The 23,979-nt window shown below is 59.5% G+C and overlaps 2 protein-coding genes across 5 annotated transcripts in view; one reads left to right on the top strand and one right to left on the bottom strand.

Annotated features, from left to right (window-relative positions):
• Positions 1–8,928, bottom strand: part of ACTR3 (actin related protein 3) — a 61,581-nt gene extending 52,653 nt beyond the window's left edge. Inside the window, exons 1-2 of the mRNA XM_075316962.1 lie at positions 8,812–8,928; positions 2,751–2,806 (exon numbers count right to left, since the gene is read on the bottom strand). Of these exons, the coding sequence (XP_075173077.1) occupies positions 2,751–2,806; positions 8,812–8,855 (100 nt within the window). The 5' untranslated portion in view covers positions 8,856–8,928. The remainder of the gene's footprint in view (positions 1–2,750; positions 2,807–8,811) is intronic.
• SLC35F5 (solute carrier family 35 member F5) overlaps positions 8,627–23,979 on the top strand; it is a 197,943-nt gene continuing 182,590 nt past the window's right edge. For 3 of the 4 annotated variants that reach the window (XR_012724714.1, XM_075316958.1, XM_075316959.1), the window contains exon 1: positions 15,939–16,929. The gene's annotated coding sequence lies outside the window, so the exon portion shown is untranslated. Of the gene's footprint in view, positions 9,252–15,938; positions 16,930–23,979 lie in introns of those variants that run through there. The other variant, XM_075316960.1, reaches the window with a different exon arrangement.

Here is a 23,979-nt window from a genome sequence, read left to right as displayed (position 1 = left end):
TCTCGGTAGCCGCCGGCATGTGTCAGCTCTCAGCTGAGCGCTCGGCCGCTGTAACTGTACTGTAAAGAAGAAAATACATAAATACATTTTTACTACGTCTTACATTAGCCGACCCCCCAAAACCCCCACTACGTCTTACTATCGGGGAAACACGGTATATATTATATAGAGTCATTACACACAGAGGAATCTATTCCTATATATGTTATATAGAGCCATTACACACAGAGGGATCTATTCCTATATATTATATAGAGTCATTACACACAGAGGGATCTATTCCTATATATTATATAGTCATTACACACAGAGGGATCTATTCCTATATATTATATAGAGTCATTACACACAGAGCGATCTATTCCTATATATGTTATATAGAGCCATTACACACAGAGGGATCTATTCCTATATATTATATAGAGTCATTACACACAGAGGGATCTATTCCTATATATTATATAGTCATTACACACAGAGGGATCTATTCCTATATATTATATAGTCATTACACACAGAGGGATCTATTCCTATATATTATATAGAGTCATTACACACAGAGGGGTCTATTCCTATATATTATATAGAGTCATTACACACAGAGGGATCTATGCCTCTGTATTGAGGCATTTACTGTACAGACTTCAGTAGGCGCCAACATTGAGTTTTAAATAATTTGTCACTTTGTCTCATAATATTCTAATTTTCTGAGATAATGACTTTTGGGTTTTCATTGTCTGTAAGCCACAATCATCAACATTACCAAAAATAAACACCTGACATAGATCCCTCTGTGTGTAATGACTCTATATAATATATAGGAATAGATCCCTCTGTGTGTAATGACTCTATATAATATATAGGAATAGATCCCTCTGTGTGTAATGACTCTATATAATATATAGGAATAGACCCCTCTGTGTGTAATGACTCTATATAATATATAGGAATAGACCCCTCTGTGTGTAATGACTCTATATAATATATAGGAATAGACCCCTCTGTGTGTAATGACTATATAATATATAGGAATAGATCCCTCTGTGTGTAATGACTATATAATATATAGGAATAGATCCCTCTGTGTGTAATGACTATATAATATATAGGAATAGATCCCTCTGTGTGTAATGACTATATAATATATAGGAATAGATCCCTCTGTGTGTAATGACTCTATATAATATATAGGAATAGATCCCTGTGTGTAATGACTCTATATAATATATAGGAATAGATCCCTCTGTGTGTAATGACTCTATATAATATATAGGAATAGATCCCTCTGTGTGTAATGACTCTATATAATATATAGGAATAGATCCCTCTGTGTGTAATGACTCTATATAATATATAGGAATAGATCCCTGTGTGTAATGACTCTATATAATATATAGGAATAGATCCCCCTGTGTGTAATGACTCTATATAATATATAGGAATAGATCCCTTTGTGTGTAATGACTATATAATATATAGGAATAGATCCCTTTGTGTGTAATGACTCTATATAATATATAGGAATAGATCCCTTTGTGTGTAATGACTCTATATAATATATAGGAATAGATCCCTTTGTGTGTAATGACTCTATATAATATATAGGAATAGATCCCTGTTAACTTTTTGATAATTTGCTAATTTACAGAGACACACAGAGACACACAGAGACACACAGAGACACACAGAGACACACAGAGACACACAGAGACACACAGAGACACACAGAGACACACAGAGACACTCGGCTGCTTTCACACCTCCGGTTTTAGCAGAGCCGGCCAATCCGACTAAAACCTATGCAACGGATGCGGCGACAATACTGCATCCTTTGCATAAGTTTTTGACATGCGGCCTGTCTTGCGGCACGTTACTGAGCATGCGCAGTGAAAAAAAAAAAAACGCATGCGGAGGCCGGATGCGGTTTTTGCCGCAGGACGCCGCATGCGGCGTCCATAGGCATGCATTACAAATTGCGCTGCATCGGCTGGATGTGGCGCGATGCGTTTTTTTTTTTGCCAGACAAAAAAAACAAAAAAAAAACGTGCCAGGCAACGTTCAATCCGGCCGCCGCATCGGCTAAATCTGCCGCATGCGGCAAAAACCAGACGGAACGCAAGCCCATGCGGCACAATACGGCACTAATGTAAGTCTATGCAAAAAAACCCGCAATCGGCGGCAAAAAAATATGGTTGCGTTTTTTCTGCAAAGCGCCGTATTGTGCCGCACAGGAAAAACCGGATGTGTGAAAGCAGCCTTAGTTTAAACATCAGCAGCCTCATCCATTCTTGGGACGATGGGGGTGGAGGAGTTGGTCTCCCTCACAGGTGACTGGTTCAGCTCCTGGAGGATCACGGTCAGGCTGTGTGCGCACGTTGCGTCCTGTCCCTGCTGAATATTATGCAGTGATGTGACAGCACATGTGCGCTTCATATCGCTGCAGAAACACTGCGTAATGAATGCAGTGAAAAGCCGATGTCCTGCGCCCTGGATGCAGCCCCCGCCATAGACAGCGCACGGGAGAAGAAGTGACTGCCGCTTTTTAGAACGCAGCGATTCGGCAGCAGCAAAACCCTGTGTGGTAAAAGGCAACGTGCGCACGGATTATGCACAATCTTCATACACTGTGCAGGGGACACAGGCGTGCACACAGAGCCTCAAGGCTTGTGCCTGACCCCCGGTGGCTGTGTCGTGGACTGACATGAATCAATGCGGCGGTGTGACAGAAGGGGGCGCGGGACCATACTCACATGATGGGATAATGAACTGGGGCTCAGTGTTCCCGGCGTATCCGAGCTTCGTGTATCTGGAAGGAAAAGGAGACGCGACAAGGAATGTCAGCCTGAAGGGGACGCAAGACAAAACCTGCGCAAAGAAGAGAAACGCCCCACAGCAACACCCCCCAACCACGGGGGCGGCCACCGACACGCAGGCACCACAAGACCTGCGCTAAGAAGAGAAACACGCCCCCCCCCCACCAACCACGGGGACGGCCACCGACATGCAGAAACCACAAGACCTGCGCTAAGAAGAGAAACACGCCCCCACCCCCAACCACGGGGGCGGCCACCGACACGCAGGCACCACAAGACCTGCGCTAAGAGGAGAAACACGCCCCACCCCCAACCACTGGGGCGGCCACCGACACGCAGGCACCACAAGACCTGCGCTAAGAGGAGAAACACGCCCCACCCCCAACCACGGGGGACGGCCACCGACATGCAGAAACCACAAGACCTGCGCTAAGAAGAGAAACACGCCCCCGCCCCCCCCACACCCAACCACGGGGGGCGGCCACCGACACGCAGGCACCACAAGACCTGCGCTAAGAAGAGAAACACGCCCCCCCCCCCCCCCAACCACGGGGGCGGCCACCGACACGCAGGCACCACAAGACCTGCGCTAAGAGGAGAAACACGCCCCACCCCCAACCACGGGGACGGCCACCGACATGCAGAAACCACAAGACCTGCGCTAAGAAGAGAAACACGCCCCCGCCCCCCCACACCCAACCACGGGGGCGGCCACCGACACGCAGGCACCACAAGACCTGCGCTAAGAAGAGAAACACGCCCCCCCCCCCCCCAACCACGGGGGGCGGCCACCGACACGCAGGCACCACAAGACCTGCGCTAAGAAGAGAAACACGCCCCACCCCCAACCACGGGGACGGCCACCGACATGCAGAAACCACAAGACCTGCGCTAAGAAGAGAAACACGCCCCACCCCCAACCACGGGGGCGGCCACCGACACGCAGGCACCACAAGACCTGCGCTAAGAGGAGAAACACGCCCCACCCCCAACCACGGGGACGGCCACCGACATGCAGAAACCACAAGACCTGCGCTAAGAAGAGAAACACGCCCCCCGCCCCCCCACACCCAACCACGGGGGCGGCCACCGACACGCAGGCACCACAAGACCTGCGCTAAGAAGAGAAACACGCCCCACCCCCCCCAACCACGGGGGCGGCCACCGACATGCAGAAACCACAAGACCTGCGCTAAGAAGAGAAACACGCCCCACCCCCAACCACGGGGGCGGCCACCGACACGCAGGCACCACAAGACCTGCGCTAAGAGGAGAAACACGCCCCACCCCCAACCACGGGGACGGCCACCGACATGCAGAAACCACAAGACCTGCGCTAAGAAGAGAAACACGCCCCCGCCCCCCCACACCCAACCACGGGGGCGGCCACCGACACGCAGGCACCACAAGACCTGCGCTAAGAAGAGAAACACGCCCCACCCCCAACCACGGGGACGGCCACCGACATGCAGAAACCACAAGACCTGCGCTAAGAAGAGAAACACGCCCCACCCCCAACCACGGGGACGGCCACCGACATGCAGAAACCACAAGACCTGCGCTAAGAAGAGAAACACGCCCCACCCCCCCCAACCACTGGGGCGGCCACCGACATGCAGTAACCACAAGACCTGCGCTAAGAAGAGAAACACGCCCCCACCCCCCCCACACCCAACCACGGGGGCGGCCACCGACATGCAGAAACCACAAGACCTGCGCTAAGAAGAGAAACACGCCCCCACCCCCCCCAACCACGGGGGCGGCCACCGACATGCAGAAACCACAAGACCTGCGCTAAGAAGAGAAACACGCCCCCCCCCCCAACCACGGGGGCGGCCACCGACATGCAGAAACCACAAGACCTGCGCTAAGAAGAGAAACACGCCCCCCCCCCCCCAACCACGGGGGCGGCCACCGACATGCAGTAACCACAAGACCTGCGCTAAGAAGAGAAACACGCCCCCCCCCCCCCCAACCACGGGACGCGGGGGCGGCCACCGACATGCAGTAATTACAAGACCTGCGCTAAGAAGAGAAACACGCCCCACAGCAACACCGCCCCCCAACCACGGGGGCGGCCACCAACATGCAGGAACCACAAGACCTGAGCTAAGAGGAGAAACACGCCCCCCACCCCCCCACACCCAACCACGGGGGCGGCCACCGACATGCAGAAACCACAAATCCTGCGCTAAGAGAAACACGCCCAACAGCCCCCCCCCCAACCACGGGGGCGGCCACCAACATGCAGGAACCACAAGACCTGCGCTAAAGAGGAGAAACACGCTCCCCCACACCCAACCACGGGGGCGGCCACCAACATGCAGAAACCACAAGACCTGCGCTAAGAAGAGAAACACGCCCCCCACACCCAACCACGGGGGCGGCCACCAACATGCAGGAACCACAAGACCTGCGCTAAGAAGAGAAACACGCCCCCCGCCCCCCCACACCCAACCACAGGGGCGGCCACCGACATGCAGAAACAACAAGACCTGCGCTAAGAGAAACACGCCCAACAGCCCCCCCCAACCACGGGGGCGGCCACCGACATGCAGGAACCACAAGACCTGCGCTAAGAAGAGAAACACGCCCCCCCCACACCCAACCACGGGGGCGGCCACCGACATGCAGGAACCACAAGACCTGCGCTAAGAGAAACACGCCCAACAGCCACCCCCCAACCACGGGGGCGGCCACCGACATGCAGAAACCACAAGACCTGCGCTAAGAAGAGAAACACGCCCCCCCACACCCAACCACGGGGGCGGCCACCAACATGCAGAAACCACAAGACCTGCGCTAAGAAGAGAAACACGCCCCCCGCCCCCCCCACACCCAACCACGGGGGCGGCCACCGACATGCAGAAACCACAAGACCTGCGCTAACACGCCCCCAACACCCAACCATGGGGGCTGCCACCAACATGCAGAAACCACAAGACCTGCGCTAAGAAGAGAAACACGCCCCCAACACCCAACCATGGGGGCTGCCACCAACATGCAGAAACCACAAGACCTGCGCTAAGAAGAGAAACACGCCCCCAACACCCAACCACGGGGGCTGCCACCAACATGCAGAAACCACAAGACCTGCGCTAAGAAGAGAAACACGCCCCACACACCCAACCACGGGGGCGGCCACCAACATGCAGTAACCACAAGACCTGCGCTAAGAAGAGAAACACGCCCCCTGCCCCCCCCCACACCCAACCACGGGGGCTGCCACCAACATGCAGAAACCACAAGACCTGCGCTAAGAAGAGAAACACGCCCCCCGCCCCCCCCACACCCAACCACGGGGGCTGCCACCAACATGCAGAAACCACAAGACCTGCGCTAAGAAGAGAAACACGCCCCCAACACCCAACCATGGGGGCTGCCACCAACATGCAGAAACCACAAGACCTGCGCTAAGAAGAGAAACACGCCCCCAACACCCAACCATGGGGGCGGCCACCAACATGCAGGAACCACAAGACCTGCGCTAAGAAGAGAAACACGCCCCACACACCCAACCACGGGGGCGGCCACCAACATGCAGTAACCACAAGACCTGCGCTAAGAAGAGAAACACGCCCCCAACACCCAACCACGGGGCTGCCACCAACATGCAGAAACACAAGACCTGCGCTAAGAAGAGAAACACGCCCCCCGCCCCCCCACACCCAACCACGGGGGCGGCCACCAACATGCAGTAACCACAAGACCTGCGCTAAGAAGAGAAACACGCCCCCCGCCCCCCCCACACCCAACCACGGGGGCTGCCACCAACATGCAGAAACCACAAGACCTGCGCTAAGAAGAGAAACACGCCCCCCGCCCCCCCACACCCAACCACGGGGGCTGCCACCAACATGCAGAAACCACAAGACCTGCGCTAAGAGAAACACGCCCCCCGCCCCCCCACACCCAACCACGGGGGCGGCCACCAACATGCAGAAACCACAAGACCTGCGCTAAGAAGAGAAACACGCCCCCCGCCCCCCCACACCCAACCACGGGGGCTGCCACCAACATGCAGTAACCACAAGACCTGCGCTAAGAAGAGAAACACGCCCCACACACCCAACCACGGGGGCGGCCACCAACATGCAGTAACCACAAGACCTGCGCTAAGAAGAGAAACACGCCCCACACACCCAACCACGGGGGCGGCCACCAACATGCAGTAACCACAAGACCTGCGCTAAGAAGAGAAACACGCCCCCAACACCCAACCACGGGGGCTGCCACCAACATGCAGAAACCACAAGACCTGCGCTAAGAAGAGAAACACGCCCCCCGCCCCCCCACACCCAACCACGGGGGCGGCCACCAACATGCAGTAACCACAAGACCTGCGCTAAGAAGAGAAACACGCCCCCGCCCCCCCCACACCCAACCACGGGGGCTGCCACCAACATGCAGAAACCACAAGACCTGCGCTAAGAAGAGAAACACGCCCCCCGCCCCCCCACACCCAACCACGGGGGCTGCCACCAACATGCAGAAACCACAAGACCTGCGCTAAGAGAAACACGCCCCCCGCCCCCCCACACCCAACCACGGGGGCGGCCACCGACATGCAGAAACCACAAGACCTGCGCTAAGAAGAGAAACACGCCCCCGCCCCCCCACACCCAACCACGGGGGCGGCCACCGACATGCAGAAACCACAAGACCTGCGCTAAGAAGAGAAACACGCCCCCCGCCCCCCCACACCCAACCACGGGGGCGGCCACCGACATGCAGAAACCACAAGACCTGCGCTAAGAAGAGAAACACGCCCCCCGCCCCCCCACACCCAACCACGGGGGCTGCCACCAACATGCAGAAACCACAAGACCTGCGCTAAGAGAAACACGCCCCCCGCCCCCCCACACCCAACCACGGGGGCGGCCACCAACATGCAGTAACCACAAGACCTGCGCTAAGAAGAGAAACACGCCCCCCGCCCCCCCACACCCAACCACGGGGGCTGCCACCAACATGCAGAAACCACAAGACCTGCGCTAAGAGAAACACGCCCCCCGCCCCCCCACACCCAACCATGGGGGCTGCCACCAACATGCAGGAACCACAAGACCTGCGCTAAGAAGAGAAACACGCCCCCGCCCCCCCCACACCCAACCACGGGGGCGGCCACCAACATGCAGAAACCACAAGACCTGCGCTAAGAAGAGAAACACGCCCCCCGCCCCCCCACACCCAACCACGGGGGGCTGCCACCAACATGCAGAAACCACAAGACCTGCGCTAAGAAGAGAAACACGCCCCCCGCCCCCCCACACCCAACCACGGGGGCTGCCACCAACATGCAGAAACCACAAGACCTGCGCTAAGAAGAGAAAACACGCCCCCCGCCCCCCCCACACCCAACCATGGGGGCTGCCACCAACATGCAGAAACCACAAGACCTGCGCTAAGAAGAGAAACACGCCCCCCGCCCCCCCACACCCAACCACGGGGGCTGCCACCAACATGCAGAAACCACAAGACCTGCGCTAAGAGAAACACGCCCCCCGCCCCCCCACACCCAACCACGGGGGCGGCCACCGACATGCAGAAACCACAAGACCTGCGCTAAGAAGAGAAACACGCCCCCCGCCCCCCCACACCCAACCACGGGGCTGCCACCAACATGCAGAAACCACAAGACCTGCGCTAAGAGAAACACGCCCCACCCCCCCCCACACCCAACCACGGGGGCTGCCACCAACATGCAGGAACCACAAGACCTGCGCTAAGAGAAACACGCCCCCCGCCCCCCCACACCCAACCACGGGGGCGGCCACCGACATGCAGAAACAACAAGACCTGCGCTAAGAAGAGAAACACGCCCCCCCCCCCAAACCTAACCACAGGACGCGGGGGCGCCCACACCACAACGAGGGGGGCCCGCCCGCCCCGGGAAAAGGAGACCCCGCACCACTACAGTGACCGAGCCGTTCGCCCCCGCCCCCTAACAATGCCCCCGTCGCCGCGCCCTTGGGCTGCAGAGTACATGTAGACGTACCCGGTGCCGCAGTCCACCACACAGGCTGGGAGCCGGGCAGCCATGAGCGAAACGGGAGCGGCTTCTACAGGAACTGACAGCAAGATGGCGGCGGCCACCACCTACAGACAGGAAACCAAAGATGACAATAAGCCAATCACATGTGATGTGCGATCCTTTTCCATCCTATCAGCACCAGAATATATGACGCAACAGCCAATCAAAGGGACGCAGGTCAGTTTTCGCAACGAATCAAGTGAAAAAGGAGAGACTTCTGAAAGGAAGTGATACAGCCAATCACTGCACAGAGCGAGTGAGAACAGCCAATGAGGTTACGTGTCAGGAAAATAGAGCGTCAAGATGACATGGGCGGAGGATCCGGCACCGCCAATCACGTGGGACGCATCTGATTGGCCTGTATCAACCCATAGTTGAGCCTCGACTGTATAGGCATCTTCCAGGTTAGTGGGCGTGACCATCTTGTTAGTGGGCGTAGCGATGTGTAGCTAAATCCCAGCGCATAGAAGGCGTAACTTGGTTGGTGGGCGTGACCGGTGTGGTTAGTGGGCGTGGTGATCTTTCCTCCCGTCCACTATACTAAATGCAAGGGGGGACTTCGCCCCCTGCACCCCACTATTTGGGGGCTTAGCCACAGGCCTTCTATTATAATCAGCTCCATGTCCACGGGGACTGGAAAGAATAATGTATCTTCCTGGTATCACCTGTTGGCGGAGGACCCGCCCCTTCTGGTCACAAGGGTATGACGTCAGCAGAGGCACCTCTGGCCACTGGGATTTAGGCCTTACCTTATAGCACAAGAGAGTGGGTCTGGTGGTCTCAGCCCCTGCACCCCCCCGTCTGGTGCTCTCAGCCCCTGCACCCCCCCGTCTGGTGGTCTCATCCCCTGCACCCCCCCGTCTGGTGGTCTCAGCCCCTGCACCCCCCGTCTGGTGGTCTCACCCCCTGCACCCCCCCGTCTGGTGGTCTCAGCCCCTGCACCCCCCCGTCTGGTGGTCTCACCCCCTGCACCCCCCCGTCTGGTGGTCTCAGCCCCTGCACCCCCCCGTCTGGTGGTCTCACCCCCTGCACCCCCCCGTCTGGTGGTCTCACCCCCTGCACCCCCCCGTCTGGTGGTCTCAGCCCCTGCACCCCCCCCGTCTGGTGGTCTCACCCCCTGCACCCCCCCGTCTGGTGGTCTCAGCCCCTGCACCCCCCCGTCTGGTGCTCTCACCCCCTGCACCCCCCCGTCTGGTGGTCTCAGCCCCTGCACCCCCCCCGTCTGGTGGTCTCAGCCCCTGCACCCCCCCCCGTCTGGTGGTCTCAGCCCCTGCACCCCCCCCGTCTGGTGGTCTCAGCCCCTGCACCCCCCCCGCCTGGTGCTCTCACCCCCTGCACCCCCCCCGCCTGGTGCTCTCACCCCCTGCACCCCCCCGTCTGGTGGTCTCACCCCCTGCACCCCCCCGTCTGGTGGTCTCACCCCCTGCACCCCCCCGTCTGGTGGTCTCAGCCCCTGCACCCCCCCGTCTGGTGGTCTCAGCCCCTGCACCCCCCCGTCTGGTGGTCTCACCCCCCTGCACCCCCCCGTCTGGTGGTCTCACCCCCTGCACCCCCCCGTCTGGTGGTCTCAGCCCCTGCACCCCCCCGTCTGGTGGTCTCAGCCCCTGCACCCCCCCCGTCTGGTGGTCTCACCCCCTGCACCCCCCCGTCTGGTGGTCTCAGCCCCTGCACCCCCCCGTCTGGTGGTCTCAGCCCCTGCACCCCCCCGTCTGGTGCTCTCAGCCCCTGCACCCCCCCGTCTGGTGGTCTCAGCCCCTGCACCCCCCCGTCTGGTGGTCTCAGCCCCTGCACCCCCCCGTCTGGTGGTCTCAGCCCCTGCACCCCCCCGTCTGGTGGTCTCAGCCCCTGCACCCCCCGTCTGGTGGTCTCAGCCCTGCACCCCCCCGTCTGGTGGTCTCAGCCCCTGCACCCCCCCGTCTGGTGGTCTCAGCCCCTGCACCCCCCCGTCTGGTGGTCTCAGCCCCTGCACCCCCCCGTCTGGTGGTCTCAGCCCCTGCACCCCCCCGTCTGGTGGTCTCAGCCCCTGCACCCCCCCGTCTGGTGGTCTCAGCCCCTGCACCCCCCCGTCTGGTGGTCTCAGCCCCTGCACCCCCCCGTCTGGTGGTCTCAGCCCCTGCACCCCCCCGTCTGGTGGTCTCAGCCCCTGCACCCCCCCGTCTGGTGGTCTCAGCCCCTGCACCCCCCCGTCTGGTGGTCTCAGCCCCTGCACCCCCCGTCTGGTGCTCTCACCCCCTCGGTCTGGTGGTCTCAGCCCCTGCACCCCCCCGTCTGGTGCTCTCAGCCCCTGCACCCCCCCGTCTGGTGGTCTCAGCCCCTGCACCCCCCCGTCTGGTGGTCTCAGCCCCTGCACCCCCCCGTCTGGTGGTCTCAGCCCCTGCACCCCCCCGTCTGGTGGTCTCAGCCCCTGCACCCCCCCCGTCTGGTGGTCTCAGCCCCTGCACCCCCCCGTCTGGTGGTCTCACCCCCTGCACCCCCCCGTCTGGTGGTCTCAGCCCCTGCACCCCCCCGTCTGGTGCTCTCACCCCCTGCACCCCCCCGTCTGGTGCTCTCACCCCCTGCACCCCCCCCGTCTGGTGCTCTCACCCCCTGCACCCCCCCCGTCTGGTGGTCTCACCCCCTGCACCCCCCCGTCTGGTGGTCTCACCCCCTGCACCCCCCCGTCTGGTGCTCTCACCCCCTGCACCCCCCCGTCTGGTGGTCTCAGCCCCTGCACCCCCCCGTCTGGTGCTCTCACCCCCTGCACCCCCCCGTCTGGTGGTCTCACCCCCTGCACCCCCCCGTCTGGTGGTCTCAGCCCCTGCACCCCCCCGTCTGGTGGTCTCAGCCCCTGCACCCCCCGTCTGGTGGTCTCAGCCCCTGCACCCCCCCGTCTGGTGGTCTCACCCCCCCCCCCCCCCGTCTGGTGCTCTCACCCCCTGCATCCCCCCGTCTGGTGCTCTCAGCCCCTGCACCCCCCCGTCTGGTGCTCTCACCCCCTGCACCCCCCTCGTCTGGTGGTCTCAGCCCCTGCACCCCCCCGTCTGGTGGTCTCAGCCCCTGCACCCCCCCGTCTGGTGGTCTCAGCCCCTGCACCCCCCCGTCTGGTGGTCTCAGCCCCTGCACCCCCCCCGTCTGGTGGTCTCAGCCCCTGCACCCCCCCGTCTGGTGCTCTCACCCCCTGCACCCCCCCGTCTGGTGGTCTCAGCCCCTGCACCCCCCCGTCTGGTGGTCTCAGCCCCTGCACCCCCCCGTCTGGTGGTCTCAGCCCCTGCACCCCCCCGTCTGGTGGTCTCAGCCCCTGCACCCCCCGTCTGGTGGTCTCAGCCCCTGCACCCCCCCGTCTGATGGTCTCACCCCCTGCACCCCCCCGTCTGGTGCTCTCACCCCCCCCCCCCCCCCCGTCTGGTGCTCTCACCCCCTGCATCCCCCCGTCTGGTGCTCTCAGCCCCTGCACCCCCCCGTCTGGTGCTCTCACCCCCTGCACCCCCCCGTCTGGTGGTCTCACCCCCTGCACCCCCCCGTCTGGTGGTCTCAGCCCCTGCACCCCCCCGTCTGGTGGTCTCAGCCCCTGCACCCCCCCGTCTGGTGGTCTCAGCCCCTGCACCCCCCCGTCTGGTGGTCTCAGCCCCTGCACCCCCCCCGTCTGGTGGTCTCAGCCCCTGCACCCCCCCGTCTGGTGGTCTCAGCCCCTGCACCCCCCCGTCTGGTGGTCTCAGCCCCTGCACCCCCCCGTCTGATGGTCTCACCCCCTGCACCCCCCCGTCTGGTGCTCTCACCCCCCCCCCCCCCCCCGTCTGGTGCTCTCACCCCCTGCATCCCCCCGTCTGGTGCTCTCAGCCCCTGCACCCCCCGTCTGGTGCTCTCAGCCCCTGCACCCCCTCGTCTGGTGGTCTCACCCCCTGCACCCCCCCGTCTGGTGGTCTCAGCCCCTGCACCCCCCCGTCTGGTGGTCTCAGCCCCTGCACCCCCCGTCTGGTGGTCTCAGCCCCTGCACCCCCCCGTCTGGTGGTCTCAGCCCCTGCACCCCCCCGTCTGGTGCTCTCACCCCCTGCACCCCCCCGTCTGGTGGTCTCAGCCCCTGCACCCCCCCGTCTGGTGGTCTCAGCCCCTGCACCCCCCCGTCTGATGGTCTCACCCCCTGCACCCCCCCGTCTGGTGCTCTCACCCCCCCCCCCCCCGTCTGGTGGTCTCAGCCCCTGCACCCCCCCGTCTGGTGGTCTCAGCCCCTGCACCCCCTCGTCTGGTGGTCTCACCCCCTGCACCCCCCCGTCTGGTGGTCTCAGCCCCTGCACCCCCCCGTCTGGTGGTCTCAGCCCCTGCACCCCCCCGTCTGGTGGTCTCAGCCCCTGCACCCCCCCGTCTGGTGGTCTCAGCCCCTGCACCCCCCCGTCTGGTGCTCTCACCCCCTGCACCCCCCCGTCTGGTGGTCTCAGCCCCTGCACCCCCCCGTCTGGTGGTCTCAGCCCCTGCACCCCCCCGTCTGGTGGTCTCACCCCCTGCACCCCCCCGTCTGGTGCTCTCACCCCCTGCATCCCCCCGTCTGGTGCTCTCACCCCCTGCACCCCCCGTCTGGTGGTCTCAGCCCCTGCACCCCCCCGTCTGGTGGTCTCAGCCCCTGCACCCCCCCCGTCTGATGGTCTCACCCCCTGCACCCCCCCGTCTGGTGCTCTCACCCCCCCCCCCCCCCCGTCTGGTGCTCTCACCCCCTGCATCCCCCCGTCTGGTGCTCTCAGCCCCTGCACCCCCCCGTCTGGTGCTCTCAGCCCCTGCACCCCCCTCGTCTGGTGGTCTCACCCCCTGCACCCCCCCGTCTGGTGGTCTCAGCCCCTGCACCCCCCCGTCTGGTGGTCTCAGCCCCTGCACCCCCCGTCTGGTGGTCTCAGCCCCTGCACCCCCCGTCTGGTGGTCTCAGCCCCTGCACCCCCCCGTCTGGTGCTCTCACCCCCTGCACCCCCCCGTCTGGTGGTCTCAGCCCCTGCACCCCCCCGTCTGATGGTCTCACCCCCTGCACCCCCCCGTCTGGTGCTCTCACCCCCCCCCCCCCCCCCGTCTGGTGGTCTCAGCCCCTGCACCCCCCCGTCTGGTGGTCTCAGCCCCTGCACCCCCTCGTCTGGTGGTCTCACCCCCTGCACCCCCCCGTCTGGTGGTCTCAGCCCCTGCACCCCCCCGTCTGGTGGTCTCAGCCCTGCACCCCCCCGTCTGGTGGTCTCAGCCCCTGCACCCCCCCGTCTGGTGGTCTCAGCCCCTGCACCCCCCCGTCTGGTGCTCTCACCCCCTGCACCCCCCCGTCTGGTGGTCTCAGCCCCTGCACCCCCCCGTCTGGTGGTCTCAGCCCCTGCACCCCCCGTCTGGTGGTCTCAGCCCCTGCACCCCCCCGTCTGGTGGTCTCAGCCCCTGCACCCCCCCGTCTGGTGGTCTCAGCCCCTGCACCCCCCCGTCTGGTGGTCTCAGCCCCTGCACCCCCCCGTCTGGTGGTCTCAGCCCCTGCACCCCCCCGTCTGGTGCTCTCAGCCCTGCACCCCCCCGTCTGGTGCTCTCACCCCCTGCACCCCCCCGTCTGGTGGTCTCAGCCCCTGCACCCCCCCGTCTGGTGGTCTCAGCCCCTGCACCCCCCCGTCTGGTGGTCTCACCCCCTGCACCCCCCCGTCTGGTGGTCTCAGCCCCTGCACCCCCCCGTCTGGTGCTCTCACCCCCTGCACCCCCCCGTCTGGTGGTCTCAGCCCCTGCACCCCCCCGTCTGGTGGTCTCAGCCCCTGCACCCCCCCGTCTGGTGGTCTCAGCCCCTGCACCCCCCCGTCTGGTGGTCTCAGCCCCTGCACCCCCCCGTCTGGTGGTCTCAGCCCCTGCACCCCCCCGTCTGGTGGTCTCAGCCCCTGCACCCCCCGTCTGGTGGTCTCAGCCCCTGCACCCCCCCGTCTGATGGTCTCACCCCCTGCACCCCCCCGTCTGGTGCTCTCACCCCCTGCACCCCCCCCGTCTGATGGTCTCAGCCCCTGCCATCCCCCCCCCCCCCCCGGTCTGGCACCCCCCGTCTGGTGGTCTGACCCCTTGCACACACCACCCCCCCACGCGCTTCTAGTATACACATGATCACGTGCCCTTTAAAATTCCGAACACGCCCCTATCACGTGACAAAAGTGACGTCATACCCGGATGGAGCCCATACAGTTTAGCATCTACCATCAATTCTTTGGCTGCTAATCTGTCCGATTAGTTCCTGCGCTATTGACATTGTGTAGGCGGGAGGTGCTGGAAGCCCCGCATGGCCCCCACAGCGCCCCGTCCCGGTCATTACTCTCATCTGTGACGTCTCAGGAACCGCCGCCATCTTTCCGCCCTCACATCTTAGAGTTCCTAACTATTGCTACTGCGCATGTACCGCTGGCTTTATTCACATCGGTATGCGCATGCGCCAACTCGTGTTGTTTGAAACCGGACAAAATCCCGGAACAATCAGTGAGAATGACAGACGGAAGCGGAGAGTGACGGGAAGAGGCGGCGGAGAGTGACGGGAAGAGGAAGCGGCGGAGAGTGACGGGAAGAGGAAGCGGCGGAGAGTGACGGGAAGAGGAAGCGGAGAGTGACGGGAAGAGGAAGCGGAGAGTGACGGGAAGAGGAAGCGGCGGAGAGTGACGGGAAGAGGAAGCGGAGAGTGACGGGAAGAGGAAGCGACGGAGAGTGACGGGAAGAGGCGGCGGAGAGTGACGGGAAGAGGCGGCGGAGAGTGACGGGAAGAGGAAGCGGCGGAGAGTGACGGGAAGAGGAAGCGACGGAGAGTGACGGGAAGAGGAAGCGACGGAGAGTGACGGGAAGAGGAAGCGGAGAGTGACGGGAAGAGGCGGCGGAGAGTGACGGGAAGAGGAAGCGGAGAGTGACGGGAAGAGGAAGCGGAGAGTGACGGGAAGAGGAAGCGGCGGAGAGTGACGGGAAGAGGCGACGGAGAGTGACGGGAAGAGGAAGCGGAGAGTGACGGGAAGAGGAGGCGGAGAGTGACGGGAAGAGGAGGCGGAGAGTGACGGGAAGAGGCGGCGGAGAGTGACGGGAAGAGGCGGCGGAGAGTGACGGGAAGAGGCGGCGGAGAGTGACGGGAAGAGGCGGCGGAGAGTGACGGGAAGAGGCGGCGGAGAGTGACGGGAAGAGGCGGCGGAGAGTGACGGGAAGAGGCGGCGGAGAGTGACGGGAAGAGGAAGCGACGGAGAGTGACGGGAAGAGGCGGCGGAGAGTGACGGGAAGAGGAAGCGACGGAGAGTGACGGGAAGAGGCGGCGGAGAGTGACGGGAAGAGGAAGCGCAGAGTGACGGGAAGAGGCGGCGGAGAGTGACGGGAAGAGGCGGCGGAGAGTGACGGGAAGAGGCGGCGGAGAGTGACGGGAAGAGGAAGCCGCGGAGAGTGACGGGAAGAGGAAGCGGAGAGTGACGGGAAGAGGAAGCGGAGAGTGACGGGAAGAGGCGGCGGAGAGTGACGGGAAGAGGCGGCGGAGAGTGACGGGAAGAGGCGGCGGAGAGTGACGGGAAGAGGCGGCGGAGAGTGACGGGAAGAGGCGGCGGAGAGTGACGGGAAGAGGAAGCGACGGAGAGTGACGGGAAGAGGCGGCGGAGAGTGACGGGAAGAGGAAGCGACGGAGAGTGACGGGAAGAGGCGGCGGAGAGTGACGGGAAGAGGAAGCGCAGAGTGACGGGAAGAGGCGGCGGAGAGTGACGGGAAGAGGCGGCGGAGAGTGACGGGAAGAGGAAGCGACGGAGAGTGACGGGAAGAGGAAGCGGAGAGTGACGGGAAGAGGAAGCGGAGAGTGACGGGAAGAGGCGGCGGAGAGTGACGGGAAGAGGCGGCGGAGAGTGACGGGAAGAGGAAGCCGCGGAGAGTGACGGGAAGAGGAAGCGACGGAGAGTGACGGGAAGAGGAAGCGGTGGAGAGTGACGGGAAGAGGAAGCGGTGGAGAGTGACGGGAAGAGGAAGCGGTGGAGAGTGACGGGAAGAGGAAGCGGTGGAGAGTGACGGGAAGAGGAAGCGGCGGAGAGTGACGGGAAGAGGAAGCGGCGGAGAGTGACGGGAAGAGGAAGCGGCGGAGAGTGACGGGAAGAGGAAGCGGCGGTGGTATATCCGGTGTGTATGTATAGATACCACACAGCGTATATACACAGGGGGACCCGCACACACAGCGTATATACACAGGGGGACCCCGCACACACAGCGTATATACACAGGGGGACCCCGCACACACAGCGTATATACACAGGGGGACCCGCACACACAGCGTATATACACAGGGGGACCCCGCACACACAGCGTATATACACAGGGGGACCCCGCACACACAGCGTATATACACAGGGGACCCGCACACACAGCGTATATACACAGGGGACCCCGCACACACAGCGTATATACACAGGGGGACCCCGCACACACAGCGTATATACACAGGGGACCCGCACACACAGCGTATATACACAGGGGGACCCGCACACACAGCGTATATACACAGGGGGACCCCGCACACACAGCGTATATACACAGGGGACCCGCACACACAGCGTATATACACAGGGGGACCCCGCACACACAGCGTATATACACAGGGGACCCCGCACACACAGCGTATATACACAGGGGGACCCCGCACACACAGCGTATATACACAGGGGGACCCCGCACACACAGCGTATATACACAGGGGGACCCCGCACACACAGCGTATATACACAGGGGGACCCCTCACACACAGCGTATATACACAGGGGGACCCCGCACACACAGCGTATATACACAGGGGGACCCCGCACACACAGCGTATATACACAGGGGGACCCCGCACACACAGCGTATATACACAGGGGGACCCCGCACACACAGCGTATATACACAGGGGGACCCCGCACACAGCGTATATACACAGGGGACCCCGCACACAGCGTATATACACAGGGGACCCCGCACACACAGCGTATATACACAGGGGACCCGCACACACAGCGTATATACACAGGGGGACCCGCACACACAGCGTATATACACAGGGGGACCCCGCACACACAGCGTATATACACAGGGGGACCCCGCACACACAGCGTATATACACAGGGGGACCCCGCACACACAGCGTATATACACAGGGGGACCCCGCACACACAGCGTATATACACAGGGGGACCCCGCACACACAGCGTATATACACAGGGGGACCCCGCACACACAGCGTATATACACAGGGGGACCCCGCACACACAGCGTATATACACAGGGGGACCCCGCACACACAGCGTATATACACAGGGGGACCCCGCACACACAGCGTATATACACAGGGGGACCCCGCACACACAGCGTATATACACAGGGGGACCCCGCACACACAGCGTATATACACAGGGGGACCCCGCACACACAGCGTATATACACAGGGGGACCCCGCACACACAGCGTATATACACAGGGGGACCCCGCACACACAGCGTATATACACAGGGGGACCCCGCACACACAGCGTATATACACAGGGGGACCCCGCACACACAGCGTATATACACAGGGGGACCCCGCACACACAGCGTATATACACAGGGGGACCCCGCACACACAGCGTATATACACAGGGGGACCCCGCACACACAGCGTATATACACAGGGGGACCCCGCACACACAGCGTATATACACAGGGGGACCCCGCACACACAGCGTATATACACAGGGGGACCCCGCACACACAGCGTATATACACAGGGGGACCCCGCACACACAGCGTATATACACAGGGGGACCCCGCACACACAGCGTATATACACAGGGGGACCCCGCACACACAGCGTATATACACAGGGGGACCCCGCACACACAGCGTATATACACAGGGGGACCCCGCACACACAGCGTATATACACAGGGGGACCCCGCACACACAGCGTATATACACAGGGGGACCCCGCACACACAGCGTATATACACAGGGGGACCCCGCACACACAGCGTATATGTCATGATGTATTTTACCTTCTCACTGTATTTGCTGTAATACTATGTCAGGATGTGATGTCACTTTCCTTTGGTTGTACTTACTGAACACTTTGAAATGTCTTGGGATGTAAGTAACCATACCTTCCCCCCATCTCCTGTGTCTCTGGGCCCATAATGCAATTATCTCTTGTCCACACAGCCAGGGGAACTTCTCATTGTTTCATAAGCAGTGGATAACGCCAACTACACAAACCTGTAGACATCTCGGAGCCAACCTTCTAGAATCTTCTAGTGGGCCCAACCATTGCATAGACCCCTACCCTTGAGGGGCGGGCCCACGAGCTCAAACAATTCACTCCTGTTTCTAAATGCAGTTGGGAGTTGAGTTTTTGAAGAGGAAGGGAGCGAGATCTGAATCTGCGGACAGACCTCGCCGTCCAGTGGATTGTGTGGGATTTCTGGGACTCTGAAAAGGACTATTACGTTGTGATCTGGCACTTTGGATTATCGGGAGGTGCCCCCGAATCTGTTTTATTTGGACTTGTCGTGTGCTGTTCCTGTATTCCTGTTAGTAAACCTGTTGGATCATCCTCGGCCTGTTGTCTCTCTTTGCTCTGATGTACACCCCGTCACAAACTGGTGGCAGCGGCGGGATCAGAGCAGAAGAAATGGAGGACAACAGCCAATCGACGTCTGAAACCAGAACCTCAGGATACAGGAACTGGACTGTGGCGAGTCTACAAACAAAGGCCCGTGAATTAGGTGTCGGCTACAAAGGACTCTCTAAGGAGCAACTAATTGAGGCATTGGAACACGCTTGCCTGCAAGATGGCACCGAGGAACAATTTCCACAGCAAGGGGAGCAAAGACGGGAGCCGGAGGTGAATACCCAAAAAAGTCAATGGGTTGTGTGGTACAAGGAAAAGATGGCACTGCTTGGAGATGAGGCCACCATAGAAGATAAGAGGGAGGCCATGCGTGGAGCTGAAGAGAAGGAGCGCAGGATGGAGGAGATGGCATTGCTGGATAAGCAGCTCGCTGTGGAAGCCGCGAGAGGTTCCAGACAGACTGTAACCCCAGCACCCATCATGAGGGAACTTCCCAGAGTGTCCCGCAAAGACTTCAAGCAGTTTAATGAGGCTGCTGGTGACATTGAGGGCTTCTTCCAGGACTTTGAGCATCAGTGTCGATTAATGGAAGTCCCAGAAAGGGAGCGCGTCCGGCATCTGGTTGGGCTCTTAGAGGGTGGAGCTGCTGCAGCCTATAGAGCTATGGACCCTCGGTGGAACTGTGAGTATGCGGATATTAAACAGACTATTCTAGAACATTATGCTGTAACGCCAGACACTTACAGGACTCAGTTCCGTACTCTAGCATGTGATGAGGAAGTGTCCTTCAAGATGTATGCCCACAAACTCAAACATCTGTGGCATCGTTGGTTGGAGGCAGAGGAGGCCTTAACCTTGGAGACCGTCCTCCAGGTCCTCCTAAAAGAGCAGTTTTACTTCTTCAAGTGCCCCGCTGAGATCCGGGAATGGGTGCGTGAAAGGAGACCAGCCACTGTGGAGGAAGCTGCAGCTCTAGCTGATGAGGCTCTCACCATCAAGCCTCAGTGGAAAAAACTACTACCCAGTGAGAAAAAAAACACCAACCCCCCAACGCTGGTGGCCCCTGGTCCTTCTGGCCCCAATGTTCACCATCACCCTAGACCGTCAACTCATGGGGACCTTCGTGTGACTGTGCCTCGCATTACTCATGCTCCACCTTTGGGAATACGACGCGGAGGAAGAATCCCAGAGCGCAGATGTTATGGATGTGGGCAGCCTGGGCACATGCAATTCCAATGTCCAGGTGTTCGTAGACAGAACAGCTACAGACCGCCTTTGCCTGTTCATTACCTACAGACACCTTCACCAGGAGAAGAGCTGGATTCTGTGCCTGATGACTTGCCAAGTGACTCAGATATCCTGGCTCCCCTACCCGGAGTCTATGGGGTGCGAGCTCCAGCCACCTGTTCTTCTGATCTTCAGGACAAACATCTACAGGAGGTCGTGCTGGATGGCCAAAAAGTTGTTGGCTTCCGTGACACTGGGGCTTTCCTCACCATAGCCGATCCCCGAGTAATTCAACCACAAGCAATTCAAAAGGGACCAGGAATTGCCATTGAACTGGCAGGAGGTACCCAGAGATATATTCCAAGAGCGAGTGTGACCCTGGATTATGGCTTTGGGGCAAAACAATGTGTGGTCGGTGTGATGAGCGGCCTCCCTGCAGACGTTCTTCTAGGAAATGATGTGGGGAATCTTCATTGCCACTTTGTCGGTGCGGTAACCAGAAGTCAAGCCAAGAGAGCAGCCCATGTGGACGTGTACAACCCATCCATGGAACTGAGGCCACCAGAACTGCCATTACAGCCGGTGAGTGATTCTTCTTGTGGGGATAATATGAATGTTACTTGGGATAAAGTTCAGTTTAGACAAGAAGTAGAGACTGACCCCACCCTTGCTAGTTTTAGAACTCGGGCTGAAATAGGGCAGCTAGGGGAAAACGGAGAAAGAATTATCAGAGAAAATGGACTTCTGTATCGGGTTGCCAATGCCGACTCCCTAGATAAGCCCTGGACTTATAGCAAACAGCTGATTGTTCCTCAGAAGTACAGAATTCTCCTATTACACCTGGCTCATGACATTCCTACGGCTGGCCATCAAGGCAAAACCCGCACCGAGAGACGATTGACTCAAACTTTTTATTGGCCGGGGATTTCCCAAGCAGTGGCGCATTTCTGCCGAACTTGTGACATATGTCAGCGTAGAGGGCGACCCGGAGATCACCCAAAGGCACCCCTGCAACCGCTCCCTATAATAGAAGAACCCTTTCAAAGAGTAGCTGTTGATATCATTGGACCTCTGGCTAAACCAAGTAAATCTGGAAAGCAGTACATTCTCACTGTTGTGGACTACGCCACCCGATATCCAGAAGCCGTGGCCTTGTCAAGTATCTCTGCAGCCAAGGTGGCCGAGGCCTTGGTTATTATTTTTACCAGAGTAGGATTCCCCAGTGAGATCTTGTCGGACCAAGGCTCCCAGTTTATGTCAGAGTTGGTCCAGTGTCTGTGGCGCACCTGCGGAGTACGAGCGATCCGAACGACCCCGTATCATCCCCAAACAAATGGACTTTGTGAACGATTCAACGGCACTCTGAAGAATATGCTGAGGGCCTTCACGGACCGAGATTCAGACTGGGAGAAGTACCTACCCCATCTCTTGTTTGCCTATCGGGAAGTTCCCCAGGAGTCCACTGGGTTCTCCCCCTTTGAACTACTCTATGGAAGAAAGGTCCGAGGACCCTTAACCCTGCTCAAGGAATACTGGGAGGGGCAAGTTGAAGATACAGGAACCCCTGTTGTCCCTTATGTCCTAAAGCTGCGAGAAACCTTGGCCCAACTTGCTAGTTTTGCACAGAGTCATTTGCGTATGGCTCAAACCAGACAGAAGACATGGTATGACCGTAACGCACGCTATCGGGAGTTTGTAGAAGGACAACAAGTCTTAATGATTGTTCCCCATCGGCAGAATAAACTGCAGACCACATGGGAGGGTCCCTTCCGGGTTCTCAGAAAAGTGAATGATACCAATTACCTTCTTGCTTTAGATGATCAGGGGCTAAGGCAAAAGACTGTCCATGTGAATATGATTAAGGAGTACCATGGCCGGAACATTCCAATGATAGCAAGCTGTCGGTTGGCTTCAGAAGATGGTCAAGAGGATGAGGACTCTCTACCTGATCTCGTGGAAGCAGCGAGAGCCCCATCCACTGTGGAACAGGTTCCCCTGGGAGATTACCTGGACTCCTTACAGAAAATCCAGATGCTGGAAGTGCTTCAACAGAGACGGGCTGCTTTCTCATCCCAACCAGGTCGAACCACCGTCACCCAACATCATGTGGACACTCAGGGCATCCGTCCCATACAACTGGCTCCTTACCGGGTACCTGAATCAGTTCGAAACACCATGCAGCACGAACTGGAGGAGATGTTACAGCTTGGGGTAATCCAGGCCTCCCATAGCCCTTGGGCCTCCCCTGTGGTGTTAGTACCCAAGAAGGATGGGAGTACTCGATTTTGTGTGGACTATCGGCGACTAAACGACCATACCGTCAGCGATCCTTACCCAATGCCTCGTATTGACGAACTTCTAGACCGACTGGCTGGGTCCCGATATGTCACTACCTTGGATCTCAGTAAGGGATACTGGCAGATCCCTCTAACGGATGAAGGGAGAGAACGGTCCGCTTTTATAACCCCCTTTGGTCTGTATGAATTTCTAAGCATGCCTTTTGGAATGAAAAATGCCCCGGCCACCTTCCAGAGAATGGTGGATCAGATCCTCCGGGGATGTGGTGACTTTGCTTGTGCCTACTTGGATGATATCGCCGTCTTCAGCCACACATGGGAGGAACATCTGAATCAAGTAGCCATTATTTTGGACCTGATTCTTGCAGCCGGCCTAACTATTCGACCCGATAAATGCCAATTGGGGATGGGGGAAGTCCAGTACCTAGGACATAGAGTGGGAGGAGGGAAGCTCCGACCTGAGCCTGCCAAAATCCAGGCTATTAGAGACTGGCCTGTACCCCAAACTAAGAAACAAGTTATGGCTTTTCTGGGCACTGCCAGTTATTACCGAAAATTTGTTTCTCATTTCAGTACTGTGGCCAAGCCTCTTACCGACCTGACCAAGAAAACAATGCCCCGGCTGGTGATCTGGACTCCAGCCTGTGATGAGGCTTTTAACCGGCTGAAGGATGCTTAGATCTGCGATCCTGTCCTGGCTGCTCCAGACTACAAGAGGAGATTCATTGTGCAAACGGATGCCTCTGCTTATGGACTGGGAGCTGTCCTCAGCCAGGTGAATGCAGCTGGGGACGAGCACCCCATCGCCTATCTCAGCCGTAAACTGCTGGACCGAGAAGTGGCCTATGCAACTGTTGAGAAGGAATGTCTGGCTGTAGTGTGGGCCCTTAAGAAACTACGGCCGTATCTGTATGGACGGGAATTCACTGTGGTTACTGATCACAATCCCCTCACCTGGCTGAACAGAGTCTCTGGGGACAATGGACGCTTACTGCGATGGAGCCTGGCTCTGCAGCCCTATAACTTTACCATACAATATAGAAGGGGCAGCCAACACCAAAATGCAGAT

This window comes from Anomaloglossus baeobatrachus, chromosome 7 (assembly GCF_048569485.1).
Source record: "Anomaloglossus baeobatrachus isolate aAnoBae1 chromosome 7, aAnoBae1.hap1, whole genome shotgun sequence".
Classification (NCBI taxonomy): Eukaryota; Metazoa; Chordata; class Amphibia; order Anura; family Aromobatidae; genus Anomaloglossus; species Anomaloglossus baeobatrachus.
The sequence above is the reverse complement of the archived record's forward strand: the minus strand, read 5'-3'. Positions and strand labels throughout refer to the sequence as shown.